The sequence below is a fragment of the Erinaceus europaeus genome, chromosome 18 (genome assembly GCF_950295315.1).
Source record: "Erinaceus europaeus chromosome 18, mEriEur2.1, whole genome shotgun sequence".
In the NCBI taxonomy this organism is placed as follows: Eukaryota; Metazoa; Chordata; class Mammalia; order Eulipotyphla; family Erinaceidae; genus Erinaceus; species Erinaceus europaeus.
The window spans coordinates 35,520,206-35,534,264 of NC_080179.1; the positions used below are offsets into that span (position 1 = coordinate 35,520,206).

The following is a 14,059-nucleotide window of genomic DNA, read 5'->3' on the forward strand; positions in this document are numbered from 1 at the left end:
TTTGATATTTCTACCCAGAAATACTAGTCAGTAGTGGTGACTGGCAGCTCATATGTTTGGAGAGCTTGTATATGTACCACTGCTCACCTTCATCCTCAGCTGCTGCCCGGGATCTGTTTACTTTCCTCCTGTGTGAGAATACATATGTAGCTCACACACTAATACCAAGCAGTGGGATCTCTGAAATTATCATTTTAGAAGTGAGAGAAAAGGGACAGAGTGCTTATAGCACTCAACTACACTAGCTCTAGTAATGAGAAATATTACTTGTAACAAAGCACCTTTTAATAGTCGATACTACATTCTCTTCTAGATTATTTCAGTATACTGTCATGGAAAATTTGACATCTGTGTGGTCCAGGAGGTGGTGCAGTGGATAAAGCATTGGACTCTCAAGCATGAGGTCCTAAGTTCGGTCCCTGGCAGCACATGTACTAGAGTGATATCTGGTTCTTTCTCTTTCTCTCTCTCTCTTTCTACCCTATCTTTATCATATATAAATAAAATCTTTTAAAAAATGAAAATTTGACATCTAAGAAACCATAGTTGAGCAGAGATCAGGTGAACAAAATAATAATAATAATAATAATAATAATAATAATAATAGTAGTAGTAGTAGTAATAATAATATGACAACTTGATGTCTTAAAAAAATAGTGTTCATGTTTTTGTGCTTTGGTGCTGCCCCCTTGTGGAACACAGCCATTTAGTTAAACAAGTGCTTGACCAATGGAAGTGCTTGTACATTTTAAAGTTTTCTAGAGTTACCTTAAAATTCCAGGTGACAGGTTGATCCATACTCCCAGCCTATCTCTCTCTTTCCCTAGTGGGGCGGGGTTCTGGGGAAGCGGGGCTCCAGGACACATTGGTGGGGTTTCAGGGAAGTTTGGTTGTATCATGGTAGCATCTGGAACCTGGTGGCTAATGACCCTGGGTCCATACTCCCAGAGGGATAAAGAATAGGAAAGCTATCAGGGGAGGGGATGAGATGCGGAGTTCTGATGGTGGGAATTGTGCGGAGTTGTACCCCTCTTATCCCATAGTTTTGTCAGTGTTTCTTTTTTATAAATAAATTTTAAAAAAGAAAATAAACTTGGACAGTTAAAAGGCAAAAAAAAAAAAAATTCCAGGTGATATTTTTTAACAGTACTTTTTATCTATTGTAGTTATGTAGTCAGTAGCATTTTAACATGTCATTATAAGGAATTATCATCAGTGGAATCCATAGCATTACTTTTCTTTGAACTTAGTTCTCAAAACCTGGTGTGCATATAATAGTTACAATGATATCCAAATTAGCCCCTTGCAATTGCTACATGTAACCATGTGACTAGTAGCTACTGTATTAGATGGGACAAGGTCAGAAGCCATTATGTTTATATGTTTTAAAATTAATTCTACTTATTTTAGTGATGGGATCATCTTCAAAAGTGATTGTCATCCTTTTTTAAAATTACTTTAAAAATGGTCAAGTATGAATTTTAAAGAAATTTGAAAAAGTTAAGAGCGATAAAGGGACTTACCTTATAAAAATGGGTTACTTTCAAGTGCAGAAGAGAAAAGTGGTAGTGAAGGTCACTACCTCCACTGAGCCTGAGGCCTATTGAGTACCAGGCAAGGGTCATGGTGGAAAGTGTTAAGGCTTGGTGATACCAAATCAACATCCTTCTTTCCCTTGTCACAACCTGACAAATTGAAACATTTAAAATGCTAACTCAGTAATGTATCCCCATGAACTTTCTTCCCATGACTATATATTGCATAGATCACCCTGTGTGCAGCCTTGTTCTCGTGGCCTATCTGCTTACAAGTAGTGGGTGGTTCTGCTGTTAGCACTGCCTTGCAGAATTTTTGCTCAAAGCAATCCTTGCGAGTCAGGTGCTAGGTCTGGGTACATCCTGGAAAAGTGATTAACAAACGCAGTGGTGTCTGCTGCAGGCTGGAAAATGTCAACCCTAGAGAAGTGATTACCAAACGTGGTGGTGTCTGATGCAGGCTGAGAAATGCCCACTGCTACTGCTTCCCTGTCTCTGGACCAATACCCAAGTGTGCCTTTGGCTATAAAAAAGAGAGAGAGAACTGATTTGTTTGCCTTCCTTTTACCTGTTCACATTATAGACATGGTGATGTTGGTACATGAGGACCTGAGAATAGCCTCAGTTCAAGAAACAGGGAAGTGCCCTTTTTGCTATAAGTGTACTTTCAAGCTTTAGGAAGAATAAATGAGTTTGTTGAGTTAGCACAGCAGTGAGAAGATAGAAGGCTAAGTCCTGACAAAGGACACACCATCCCTCAGAACTGCTAGTGTAAATCACCCTTTTAACAGCTGCCGGATGTCTGCAAAAGGGATGGAGTTTGTGTGAAAACAGTCTCCTCAGCCACACATATGACACTCACACAACCCTGTAGCACAGAGAAGAGCACTGTTGGAAAGAAGCTACTCTGTTGGTCCACATTGCTCACTTCAGCAGTGTTCTCACTGCTGTGATTCAGCAAAGCTTATGACCTCACTGTACAGCTCTCCTGCATTGGAAAAGAAGACTTGGAATTCAGAAGTTGAATACATGTTTATTAGTCTTTGTTTGATTTCCTAAGAACAACGCTTTAGTTTAATTTTCAAAATTATTCTTTAAAAAAATAAATGAAAATAAAGAAAATCAGAAAAAGAAAAAAATAAGAATGTCTAGGGAGATTTGAGACTATGTCATCTGCTCTCAGTTTCTTGTTGATTATCCAGTTTGGGATTTTTTTTTTCTTTTTTTTAAAGGAATCTAAACTTCTTCCTTTAGATGTTCAGCTTGTGGTAGTTTTGCTGAACAATACCTGACAGTGTCATTCACACAGAGCAAAAGCAGATAGCATCCACACCAGTCAGCGGACGGCTTTACCAGGCCAGCCTCAGTGTCTAGGAAGGGGAGGATTGTTAGCTCAACAACAGCACCACCGTCTCACGGATGCTGTGATGTTTATTACAGATGATCCATTACTGGTACAAAAAGACTTCTGTTTCTTGGCTTTCACCGAGATAAAGAAGGGAAAACTTTGAATGAACTAACTGGGAATCTTGTTCACAATATGTTTGAGAAGTAGGTTTAGTACATAGTTTCATGGTTTGTTTTTTGTTTAATTTTATTCATAAGAGTTTACTTTATGAGAGACATGGAGAGGAAGCCAGAGCACTTTTGTGACTTGTGTGAGAATCAAACCCGGGGCTTCTTGCTTTCAAGTCCTCTGTTCTACCCACTGTGCATCTGCTCAGCTGGCGGGGCATAGATCACATCCTTAAGAGGGAGTCTTAGTTTCCTCTCCCTCCCCCTCTTTCTCTATGATTTATGGGTAATTCATGTAAATAAAATGCATGTATGTATGAAATTTTTGACCCTGCCTTTTCCTTATACACTTGTGGTAACCTCGTTCATGACATCCCTCCCTGTCTGCTTGGAGTGTACTGGTCTGGTGACTAGTATATGGCCTTGGAGTCTCTCCAGATGAGCACAGTTAGAGTCACTTGCTCCTAATTCCTGACTTAGTTCCTTACTAGAGCTGCTTCATTGCCTTGTCCATTAAAGTGGAACCTTTGGTAGGTATTGATCAGCAGAGCCAAAGATTGTAAAGTTTATCTGGCTTTTTAAAATTGAAAGTGTTTTCTCCTCTTTTTGCTTTCCTTGGTCTTACTTCTTACAAGAGTCTTTCTAAGTAGCATCTTTTACTTTGTCTGATCTGCTTATCAGTCTATCTGTCTGTCTGCCTGTCTATATCTGTACCTATACTGCTATCAATCACATGGCTGTCTATCTATCTATCTATCTATCTCTATCTGTACCTATACTTCTACCAATCACATGTCTGTCTGTCTGTCTGTCTGTCTGTCTGTGAAAGACACAAGGAAAAACTACTTAAACCTAAAAAAAAAGCCAATCATTCACTAGGGAAAGGGTTGTCTTCTCCTTTTCCTAAGAATGAGGACCAGAGAGATAGTCCTCAGGTAGGTCATGTGCCTTGCCCTCTGAGAGACCTTTGTTCGAGCCCCCACTCCACATGGACAGACCACAGCTCCAGAGGGATATTCTGTGCTGTGGTCTCTAGCTGTTGGTGAAGCTGCACGTGTGCAAGGCCCTGACTCTGCCAAAATAGCAGAAATAAAACCAGTCCCTCCCCTCTTCCAGTAAGGACTGTCCATGCACAGTGCTTTCCACATGCCCAAGGTTGCTGGTTGGGTATGACTTAGGCACTAAGCATGCTTACCTATCCTAGGTACTGTTGCTCAGTAGTTTCTCTCTTTGTTTTAAACCGTAGGATTTATTGGATCATTCATGCACATCAGGAAGTGGCTCTGGTCTTCCTTTTCTGGTACAAAGAACAGTGGCTCGCCAGATTACACTGTTGGAGTGTGTTGGTAATTATTATTATTTTTTAACCTTCCTTCCTGGGTTATATGCACAGTTAATTTTGGTTTTCAGAGTGAGATAGAACTTGGAAAACATGCTTCTCATGTCTGTCCATTCCTCGTCAAACACCAGGAGATGTGGGGTCACCAGGGGTTATAACTGCTCTCCATTCGCTCCTGTTAGGGCAGTTAGCGAACTTGTTGAGCTTCCTGTGGGAAGGATCCGCCACTAGTTCAGAGAAGCTCAGCAAAAGCTTGCAGCTGGAGTAGATTCTGGGGGGAGGATGAAAATGTTTAGAAATGAATTCAGATGCTTATCCCGGACTTCAGGTTTGGAATAGTCTCTGGTAAGTAGAGCCTTGGACAAGCTTGTTTATTGATGTTCTGTAGTCATTCTCACTCTTAAAATGTGAAAGTCTTTGCCACAACAACCTATGAAACTTCCTTACCTGCCCATGGGCTCCACATGTGTCCCTGTGGCTGCTGTTCTCAGAACCATTTCATGGAGATACATGCATGTGTGTGTGTGTCCCCTTTTGTCTGAGGTGCTGGGGATTGACTCTGGTTCTCCTCCATGTAGAGTATGATCTCTGTCACTCAGCTGCCTCCTGGACCCAATTTTTATTTATTCATTTACTTATTGTTTAGCTATTCTTTTGTGATTAATGGTAGTTTGCAAGACTGTAAGACCTCACTCACTACCAGAATTCACCCTCCCAGTGATAACCACCAGAGTTCTCACAAAATCTTAGGAGTAGTTTGTTTACTTTTTTTTTTTTTAATGAAACTTCATGTGTTTAATTCTGTATATTCCACACAAATACAACCATCTGGTCATTGCCTTTCATTGCTTGAGTTATTCCACTGAGCAAAATCACCTCCAGTTCCATCATACACTTTAAAGGACACAGTAAACAATGTCACTTTTTTTGACTGCAGGGCAGTAGTCACTGGAGTATATGTCCCATAACTTCTTTATCCAGTTAATGTAAGGGATGCTCTATCAGTGAGTTACCTTGGCGGCCCTCAGTTTTATTTATTTCTATTAGAAATTGACAGAGGGGCGGAGATTCAGTGACAGAAGCCCCAGCAGCAAGTCTCCCTCCCTTCAGCACAGTGGGGCCAGGCTTGAGCCTGAGTTGACACAGGGCCAAGCTACACAGACCCCACTGAGCCATTTCTGGGGTCTCAGTGCCGAAACTTTAAATTGACACATTCCCATGGATTTGTATACTTCAGAAATAATAAGTAAAATTAACGAATTCTATAATGGTCTCTAGCTTTCACAATGCTAGTTGACAAAGGTTTTGCAAGTGTTTTTGATACTTTAGAACAAATTTCTAGGGAGAGGGGTTCCTGGGTTAAAATGTGCAGCCTTTGTTATTTGTTATATAGATTGCCACCTAGGATGATAACCTTTTTTTTTTTTTAAATAAGAGTTTGTTTTTAATAGAGACAGAGAAGTTACGAGAGAAAGAGGAGGAAGGGAGAGGAGGTAAAAGAGAAGGGGAGAGAGAGATTGAGAGAGAGAGAGGCCTGCAGCTCTTCTTCACCACTCATTGAAGCTTCCCCCCTGCAGGTGGGGACTGGGGTTTAAACCCGGATCCTTGTGTGCTATAACTTGTGCACCCAACCAGGTGCGCCACCACCTGGCCCTATGTCCTGACTCTCATCAGTTGGGTGTGGTGGGCACTTGAGAGTCAGTGGTATGATGGTTTTCTTAGTGTCTGCTCAGATGGTGTACAGGCTATGCCAGTGGCATGATGGGCTGGCAGGTCTCCACGCTGTCCTTTTTTTCCCGGTTTCCTAAGGGAAAAAGAAAGGAAGGCAGGAAGGCAGAAAGGAAGGAAGGAAGGAAGGAAGGAAGGAAGGAAGGAAGGAAGGAAGGAAGGAAGGAAGGAAGGAAGGAAAGAGGGAGGGAAGGAAGGAAGGGAAGGAAGAAAGAAATACCTGCAGATCTGCTCCACCACTCATGAGGCTTCCTGCTACAGGTGGGGCCTGGGGGCTTGAAGACCCCAGGCCCCTTCCTTCCTTCCTTCCTTTCTTCCTTCCTTCCTTCCTTCCTTCCTTCCTTCCTTCCTTCCTTCCTTCCTTCCTTCCTTCTTCCCTTTTGTTGCCCTTGTTGTTTATTGTCCTTATTTTTGTTATTATTGTTGTTGTTATTGCTGTCGTTGTTGGATAGGACAGAAAGAAATGGAGAGAGGAGGGGAAGACAGAGAGGCAGAGAAAGATAGACACCTGCAGACCTGCTTCGCCACTTGTGAAGTGACCCTTGTGTAGGTGGGGAGCCAGGGGCTCGAACCAGGATTCTTATGCCATACCTTGCACTTTGTGCCATGTGTGCTTAACCCACTGCACCACCGTCTGGCTCCCTTTCTTTTCTTTTCTTTTCTTTTCTTTTCTTTTCTTTTCTTTTCTTTTCTTTTCTTTTCTTTTCTTTCTTTCGTGCCTCCAGGGTTATTGCTGGGGCTTGGTGCCTGCACTACGAATTCACTGCTCCTGGAAGCCATTTTTTTCCCCATTTTGTTGCTCAGGACAGAGAGAAATTGAGAGGAGGAGGAAGACGGAGAGAGGGGAGAGAAAGACACACACCTGCAGAACTGCTTCACCGCTTATGAAGCATCCCCACTGCAGGTAGGGATCCAGGGGCTCGAACCAGGATCCTCATGATGGTCTTGTGTTTCGGGCCATGTGCTCTTAACCCACTGTGCTACCACTGCCCACCCCCCGGTGTTTCTCTTTATTCTTTTTTTTCTCCTCTTTCCCTCTTGATTTCTCTCAGTCTTATCAAATAATGGAAATTTTAAAAGGGCCTCCAAGACCAGAGGGTTTACCTTGTAGGCACCGAGCCCTGGTAATTATCAGCAGTTAAAAAGAAGAATGAAAAGGAGAGAGAGAGAGAGAGAGAGAGAAATATCAAATAAAATGGAATCCAGAGACAGTGAAAGGAAACCTACCCAGTGATATCCTGTTTCCCCCACTTTCCTGAGCCCAGGCCCCTGGCCATTCACAAAGTCTGTCCTCAGAGGTTGACCCCACAGCCCAAGGACAAAATAATATTGCATCTTTAAAACACATCACTTCAGGGCCAGTAAAATAGCTCACTTGGATAGTGTGCTGCTTTGCCCTGTGCAGGATCCTGGTTCAAATCCAGCCCTAACTATATGAATGAAGCTTCAGTGCTGTGGACTTGAACTCTCTTTCCCTACCTTAAAAAAAAAATCTGGTTGTACTGACATTCTTCATAGTTTTTCAAGATAATGCACATTTAATCATGGCATATTGTTGGCCAACTGATGCCCAGCACAGACAAGGCTTCCCAGTGACAGCAATGCCTTCTCAGGAGCTGCTAGTCTTATGTAGTGCAGCCATCAATAAAAACACATTATCACTTCAGGGTTTAGGAGGTGAGAAGCTGGACCACCTCAGGCATTTCCAAATAATGGCCAGAGAACCCTTAGATGTCAAGTGCCATGAAGATCTTTTTGAGTCATGCATGCTGCTACAGTTTTTAGGGACTTTTATTTTTGCAAAGAAAAAAAAATGCATTTGACAACAATGCAAAAGCTTGTTTAAGTCATTAGCATAGTTTGCTATTTTAACACTGTCTACTTATGCTGACATCCTTCTGTTTTCCAAAAGTATTTGAGGATTTGTGCAGTAATGTCAACAAGTTACTTTTCTTTTCCCTCTTTGCTTTTTTTTTTTCCCCCCTCCCTCTTCATAGTGAGATTATAAAGACAAGGGTCAAAGAAGTCTAGAGAACAAAACCCAGGGAAGGACAGGAGTAGCACACATTTTGGGGTATCTCCACATTAGTTTTCACTAGGAGTGAGAAATGTGAGGCAGTGACTTTTTACTATTTGTTTGTTTATTTATTTATTTTTGCCTCCAGGATTATTGCTGGGGCTCAGTGCCTGTACTACAAATCCACTGCTCCTGGAGTCTGTTGTTCCCCTTTTGTTGCTCTTGTTGTTTATCATTGTTGTTGTTATTGTTGTTATTGCTATCATTGTTGTTGGATAGAGCAGAGAGAAATGGAGAGAGGAGGGGAAAACAGAGGGGGAGAGAAAGATAGACACCTGCAGACCTGCTTAACCAATTGTGAAGTGACTCCCTTGTAGGTGGGGAGCCAGGGACTCTAGCTGGGATTCTTACTTAGTCATTGCGCTTCACGCCATGTGTGCTTAACCCACTGCACTACCATCCAGCCCCCAGCAGTGACTTCATTAAACTCAGTCCTGCTAACCAAACTCTTCTTGGACTTCATGACAACCATGATGGTTATGAGCAGAGGATGTGGTAGCCTATGTACGCCCAGTGTGGGTTTTCAGTCATAGCACTGCAGTCTTTTAACTTTGTATTGTTAAATCATTACTAAGAATGAATTTAAATTAAAAAAATGAGAAAACTTAACCCTGCATTAGATGGTATTTTTGTGTCACCTTTAACATTCTTTGAGGCTAGTCACTGGTATTGAATGAGGGTATTGTTTACTGCACAGGGATCTAGTCTGGCAGCTCTGTTTCTGTTCCAGGTGAGTTGCCTCTTTGACTTGCCTCCTTTCTCCATATTTGGGTTCTTGTGGCTTAGTTTTGCCAGGGGCGGGGGGAAGAGCACACCAGCACCAGCACTGGCACCAGCACCAGCAGAATGTGCCCCAGGCTGCAGATAGTTCTGTAGCTGCTTGTGACAAGCCTTGATGTCCAGCTGCCACTCTGCTGGTACAAAGCCTTGCTGCCAGCAGGTTGGATCTGGACTGCATTGTTATCAGGATGCTCTGTATGTGTTTTTACCATTAATTATACCCCCCCCCAGTGATTCCCACAGTAATTACCTCCTCCTAGACCCCCACCCCCATCACTCCTGCCTGTAATTAAAGAGAAGGTGGAAGGGGAGACTGCAGTTGGACTGCTGATACTGCTGCTGAAGGAAGGGGGAGGACAAATGTGGGCTCCACATTCCCAAACATACTGGGTCATGAGAGCTGGTGGGGTTATGGACATGTCCTATGTCGTGGTCTTTTCAGCATCGCCCACTCCTAGGGACTTGGGGAGCAAATAGCCAGCACCCATGTCAAAGGTCACGACTATTCTCAGGTCATGTGCTTAAGTGTTTACAGACCGTCTTTTGGCATATTCTCTCTCTTTTTAATACCCTTTTATTGCTTTCTTCTTCTCCTTCTTCTTTTTAGTTAGTTTGTTTGTTGAATAGAGACAGCCAGAAATCAAGAGAGAAGGGGCAGATAGAGAGACAGAGACACCTGCAGCCTTGCTTCACCACTTGCAAAGCTTTCCCCTTGCAGGTGGGGACTGGAGGCTTGAACCTGGGTCCTTGCACACTATAACGTATGCTCAACCACCCAGCCCCAAAGCTATTTTTTAAAATTTTTTTACCAGAGCACTGCTCAACCTCTGGCTTATGGTAGTACAGGTTATTAAATCTGGGACTCTGGATCCTCAGGCATGAGAGTCTCTTTGTATAACCATTATGCTATCTACTCCCACTTAAAAATTTTTATTTTTTCATTTTTAATGAAACAGAGTTTCAGAGAGAAAGAGAAAGACCAGAGCACTGCTCGGCTCTAGTCTATGGTGGTACTGGGTATTGAACCTGAGACCTAGGAGCCTCAAGCATGAAAGTCCTTTGCATAACCATTATGCTGTGTCCCCACCCCTGGAATCTGTTCTCTACCAGGAAATCCTTTGGGCTTGTCAGTGGCTCCTTGTTGATCTCCATGGTATTTTTGTTGTTGTTTGTATTTTTTTACTGCACATATAAATTCACACCTTTCATTCCTGGAGAGGCCTGTGTTGACTCTGTGTGTGGTGGAGTAGTCCAATTGCCATATATCTCATCCAGATACACTTTTTGTTCGTTTGTTTTCTTCACAGCACGGAAATCCAGTAATCTATTTTTTGTTTCAGCTAAATTCTATGCACTTTAAAATCATCTGTAAAAAATTTAGACCGGCAGCTTCCCCTGCTTGAGGCCTTGGGTTCACAGCTCCAACACATGGGAACACCATGATTGAATGGAACTGTGCTAGCTCTGCTCTCTGCTCTCCCTGTCTCTTCCCCTTCTGCCTTTGGTTCTTGGAGGCCACTTGGCAACACGCACAAGCATGGGGCCCTAAAATCTGCCCCCCCCACCTGCAGCACAGATGACTTGGTTTGTTCTTGCTCCCACCAGGACTGGGGGCTTGGTGTCAGCACAGTGACTCTATTGCTCCAAGAGGCCTTTTCTTTTCTTATTTCTTATGATAGAAAATGAGATGGAGCAGAGAGAAGGAGAAGGTACCAGAAGAGAGAGGCATCTGCAATACTGCTCTGCCCCCACCCCCATGCACACCTCGCGGGGAGGATGAGGGGCTTGAGCCTGGGTCCTGCACGTGATAACATATGCTCCACCAGGTGACCCCCACCTGGCCCCAGTGTAAAGTTCGTGATCAGCAGCTCCTTATACAGTGAGAGTCAGATCCAGGACAGGTCACTTATTATCACAACTGTGTATGGTGGGGCCAGGTGGTGGCATACCTGGTTGAGCACACATGTCACAACTATGTGTGGGTGGGAGAGGCTAGTCACGGCTTCATCCTGACTATCTTTAGAGACAGAATGTGCATGTATATCCCCAGTCAGAGGAATGAGCAGGTGTGGGCCTGAAGCTTGCTGACTGACTACCTGTCCTGTACCTGTCATCCAACCCCACTTTCATTGTCTTCCACAGGGAAAGGCAGGTATGGTGAAGTCTGGAGGGGCAGCTGGCAGGGGGAGAATGTTGCTGTCAAAATTTTCTCTTCTCGGGATGAGAAGTCATGGTTCCGGGAAACAGAGCTCTACAACACCGTAATGCTGAGGCACGAGAATATCCTAGGTAAGTTGGGCTGCTCCTTTCTTTACCTGTGTCTAGAAAGACCCGTCTGCCCCGTCCTCTTTGACTGGATGTCTGTGAATCAATGTGGAGCGTCCAGTTAGTTACTGTGTGGTGTTCTCTTGACATGAATTTCTCATTTAAATCTGCAAGTAGGCTGAGTGTTCAGTTTCTCTAGATTATGAAAAGTGAAATATTGCTAATTCTGATTCTGCAGCTCTTTATTTAAACAACAAGAATATGCCCCATGTTGTTCACTTCAAGTCTCCTTGGGATTGTTCTACTTACCTCACCCTTTTTGAATATTTATTACTTGAATCAAACCCAAAAAGCTCTTTGGACAGCTTCCTAGAGATCCACAGCTCCCAGGGACAATGTAATCAAATGCACGTTCCCTCAAACTCGGCAGAATTCTCAAAGCTCAGAATTGCAGAGAAGGATTTAGCATATATTTTAATTTAGAAACTAAAGCTAAGAAATGTTTGTGAAATATGTGAAAACTCCCAGTGAAATACAACTATAAAAGTAATAAGGGAGAGAGTATTTTCTTGTACCCACTGACTTATATTTCTGAGTATTTTCTCTCAATGTGTTTATACTAATATATGTATGTTATATACTATATGCTATATCACATATGCATATGATATAGACATATATTGGATAATATATACATATGTAACCTATTATTATACTGCATATAATATATAACATATAATATATATGTATATGTGTATATATAGTAATATATCAGTATAAACACATTTAGAGAAATTTTCAAAAACATACAAGAAGTATTTTTTATTTTTTACGTATTATCTTAATTTATTTGATAGAGATAGCCAGGAATCTAGAGGGGAGTAGGTGATAGAGTAGGAGAGAGACAGAGAGACACCTGCAGCCCTGCTTCACCACTTGCAAAGCTTTCCCACTGCAAGTGGGGACCAATGATTGAACCCAGGTCTTTGTGCCCTGTAATGTGAGCACTTAACCAGGTACACCACCACCCGGCCCATTACAAGGAATTTTAAAAAGATACATATATATAGTATTAATATCTATAACATGAAGGCCTGCATGAACCACTTCTTTTTTTAATTTTATTTTTTTATTTAAGAAAGGATAAATTAACAAAATCATAGGTTACGAGGGGTACAACTCCACACAATTCCCACCACCCAATCTCCATATATCCCACCCCCCTACCCCGATAGCTTTCCCATTCTTTATCCCTCTGGGAGCATCGACCCAGGGTCGTTGTGGGTTGCAGAAGGTGGAAGGTCTGGCTTCTGTAATTGCTTCCCCGCTGAACATGGGCGTTGACTGGTCAGTCCATACTCCCAGTCTGCCTCTCTCTTTCCCTAGTAGGGTGGGTCTCTAGGGAAGCTGAGCTCCAGGACATATTGATTGGGTCTTGAGTCCAGGGAAGCCTGGCCAGCATCTTGATGGCATCTGGAACCTGGTTACTGAAAAGAGAGTTAACGTACAAACCCAAACAAATTGTTGAGCAATCATGGACCCAAAGCTTAGAATAGTGGAGATGAAGTGTTAGGGGGGTACCCACTGCAAATTCTAGTGTACTTCTGCTTTCAGGTATATATTTTGTAGTAGTTTATGGATACGTGTGAACATATGCTCTCTCTCACCGAAACTAGTGTATATCTAGGTTATGGGACTTTGTTAGAAAGTGAACCACCTGGGATGGAATTAGAGAATACTATGAAAGGAAAGGTCTCACCTGAGCAATGAAGCTGAAGGGTAGTCATTCCACACGTGAAGTCTCTGGACACAGTCCGAGGTGAAGCATGTTGAGGTGGCAATCATTGTGTTGATTAGGTTGCGATTGGCAGATGCAATATTATTTGATATGGATTGGGAGAGGCATGCGGGAAAGTGGGCCCTATCCAAAGGTTCCAGGACTGGGGGAAATATAGACTATAGTGGAGATGTGAGGTTCCTGCTGTCTTAGGGTTCAAAAAGACAATCGATAGTTAATGTCATCATCACATTATTTGGTAATTGGGTTAACTTTGAAAAGTTCTTTTGTTAGGGTTTGCTGTACAGTACCCAGTACCTTGTATATAGCTGTGCTATTGGTTGCTTCTGATCTACTTGGTCTAGGCTTTTGAGAGAGTCCACATATCAAATACACAGCCTGTATATTAAAAAGACTCAGTCTGTGTTTTAAAAACTTCGAGACATACAATTAATTTTTCCCCTCTCATATTAACTAGTGATTTATATGACTACATTTTACTAGGAGTGTACATAAATACCATTCCCACCACCAAAAGACTGTGACCCATCCCTCCCACCCACTCCCACCCCCCAGTGGCCCAGGAAGCTGCATAGACATACCCCTCACCACAGGGTTTTTACTTTGGTGCCCTACTTACAATTTGGTCAGGTCCTGCTTTTAGTTTCCCGTTCAGATCTTCTTCTTCAACTTCTGTTGATGAGTGGGATCATCCCATACTCATCTTTATCTTTCTGACTTAGCTCACTTAACATAATTCCTTCTAGCTCTGTCCAAGATGGGTCAGAGAAGGTGGGTTCATTGTTCTTGATAGCTGCATAGTATTCCATTGTGTATATATACCACAGCTTTCTCAGCCACTCATCTGTTGTTGGGCACCTGGGTTGCTTCCAGGTTTTAGCTATTATGAATTGTGCTGCTATGAACATAGGAGTACACACTTCTTTTTGGTTGGGTGTTATGGAGTCCTTGGGGTATAATCCCAGGAGAGGAATTACTGGGTCATATGGAAGGTCCATGTCTATCCTTGTGAGAGTTTTCCA

The 14,059-nt window shown here is 42.6% G+C and overlaps 1 protein-coding gene across 5 annotated transcripts in view; it reads left to right on the forward strand.

The window, feature by feature from the left end:
- Positions 1–14,059, forward strand: part of ACVR1 (activin A receptor type 1) — a 157,707-nt gene that overhangs the window by 114,979 nt on the left and 28,669 nt on the right. For all 5 annotated transcript variants that reach the window (XR_009545966.1, XM_060177902.1, XM_060177903.1 and 2 more), the window contains 2 exons: positions 4,297–4,396; positions 11,117–11,263. Coding sequence is in view for 4 of the 5 variants with exons in the window: in XM_060177902.1 (XP_060033885.1) it covers positions 4,297–4,396; positions 11,117–11,263 (247 nt within the window). In the remaining variant the exon portion in view is untranslated. The remainder of the gene's footprint in view (positions 1–4,296; positions 4,397–11,116; positions 11,264–14,059) is intronic.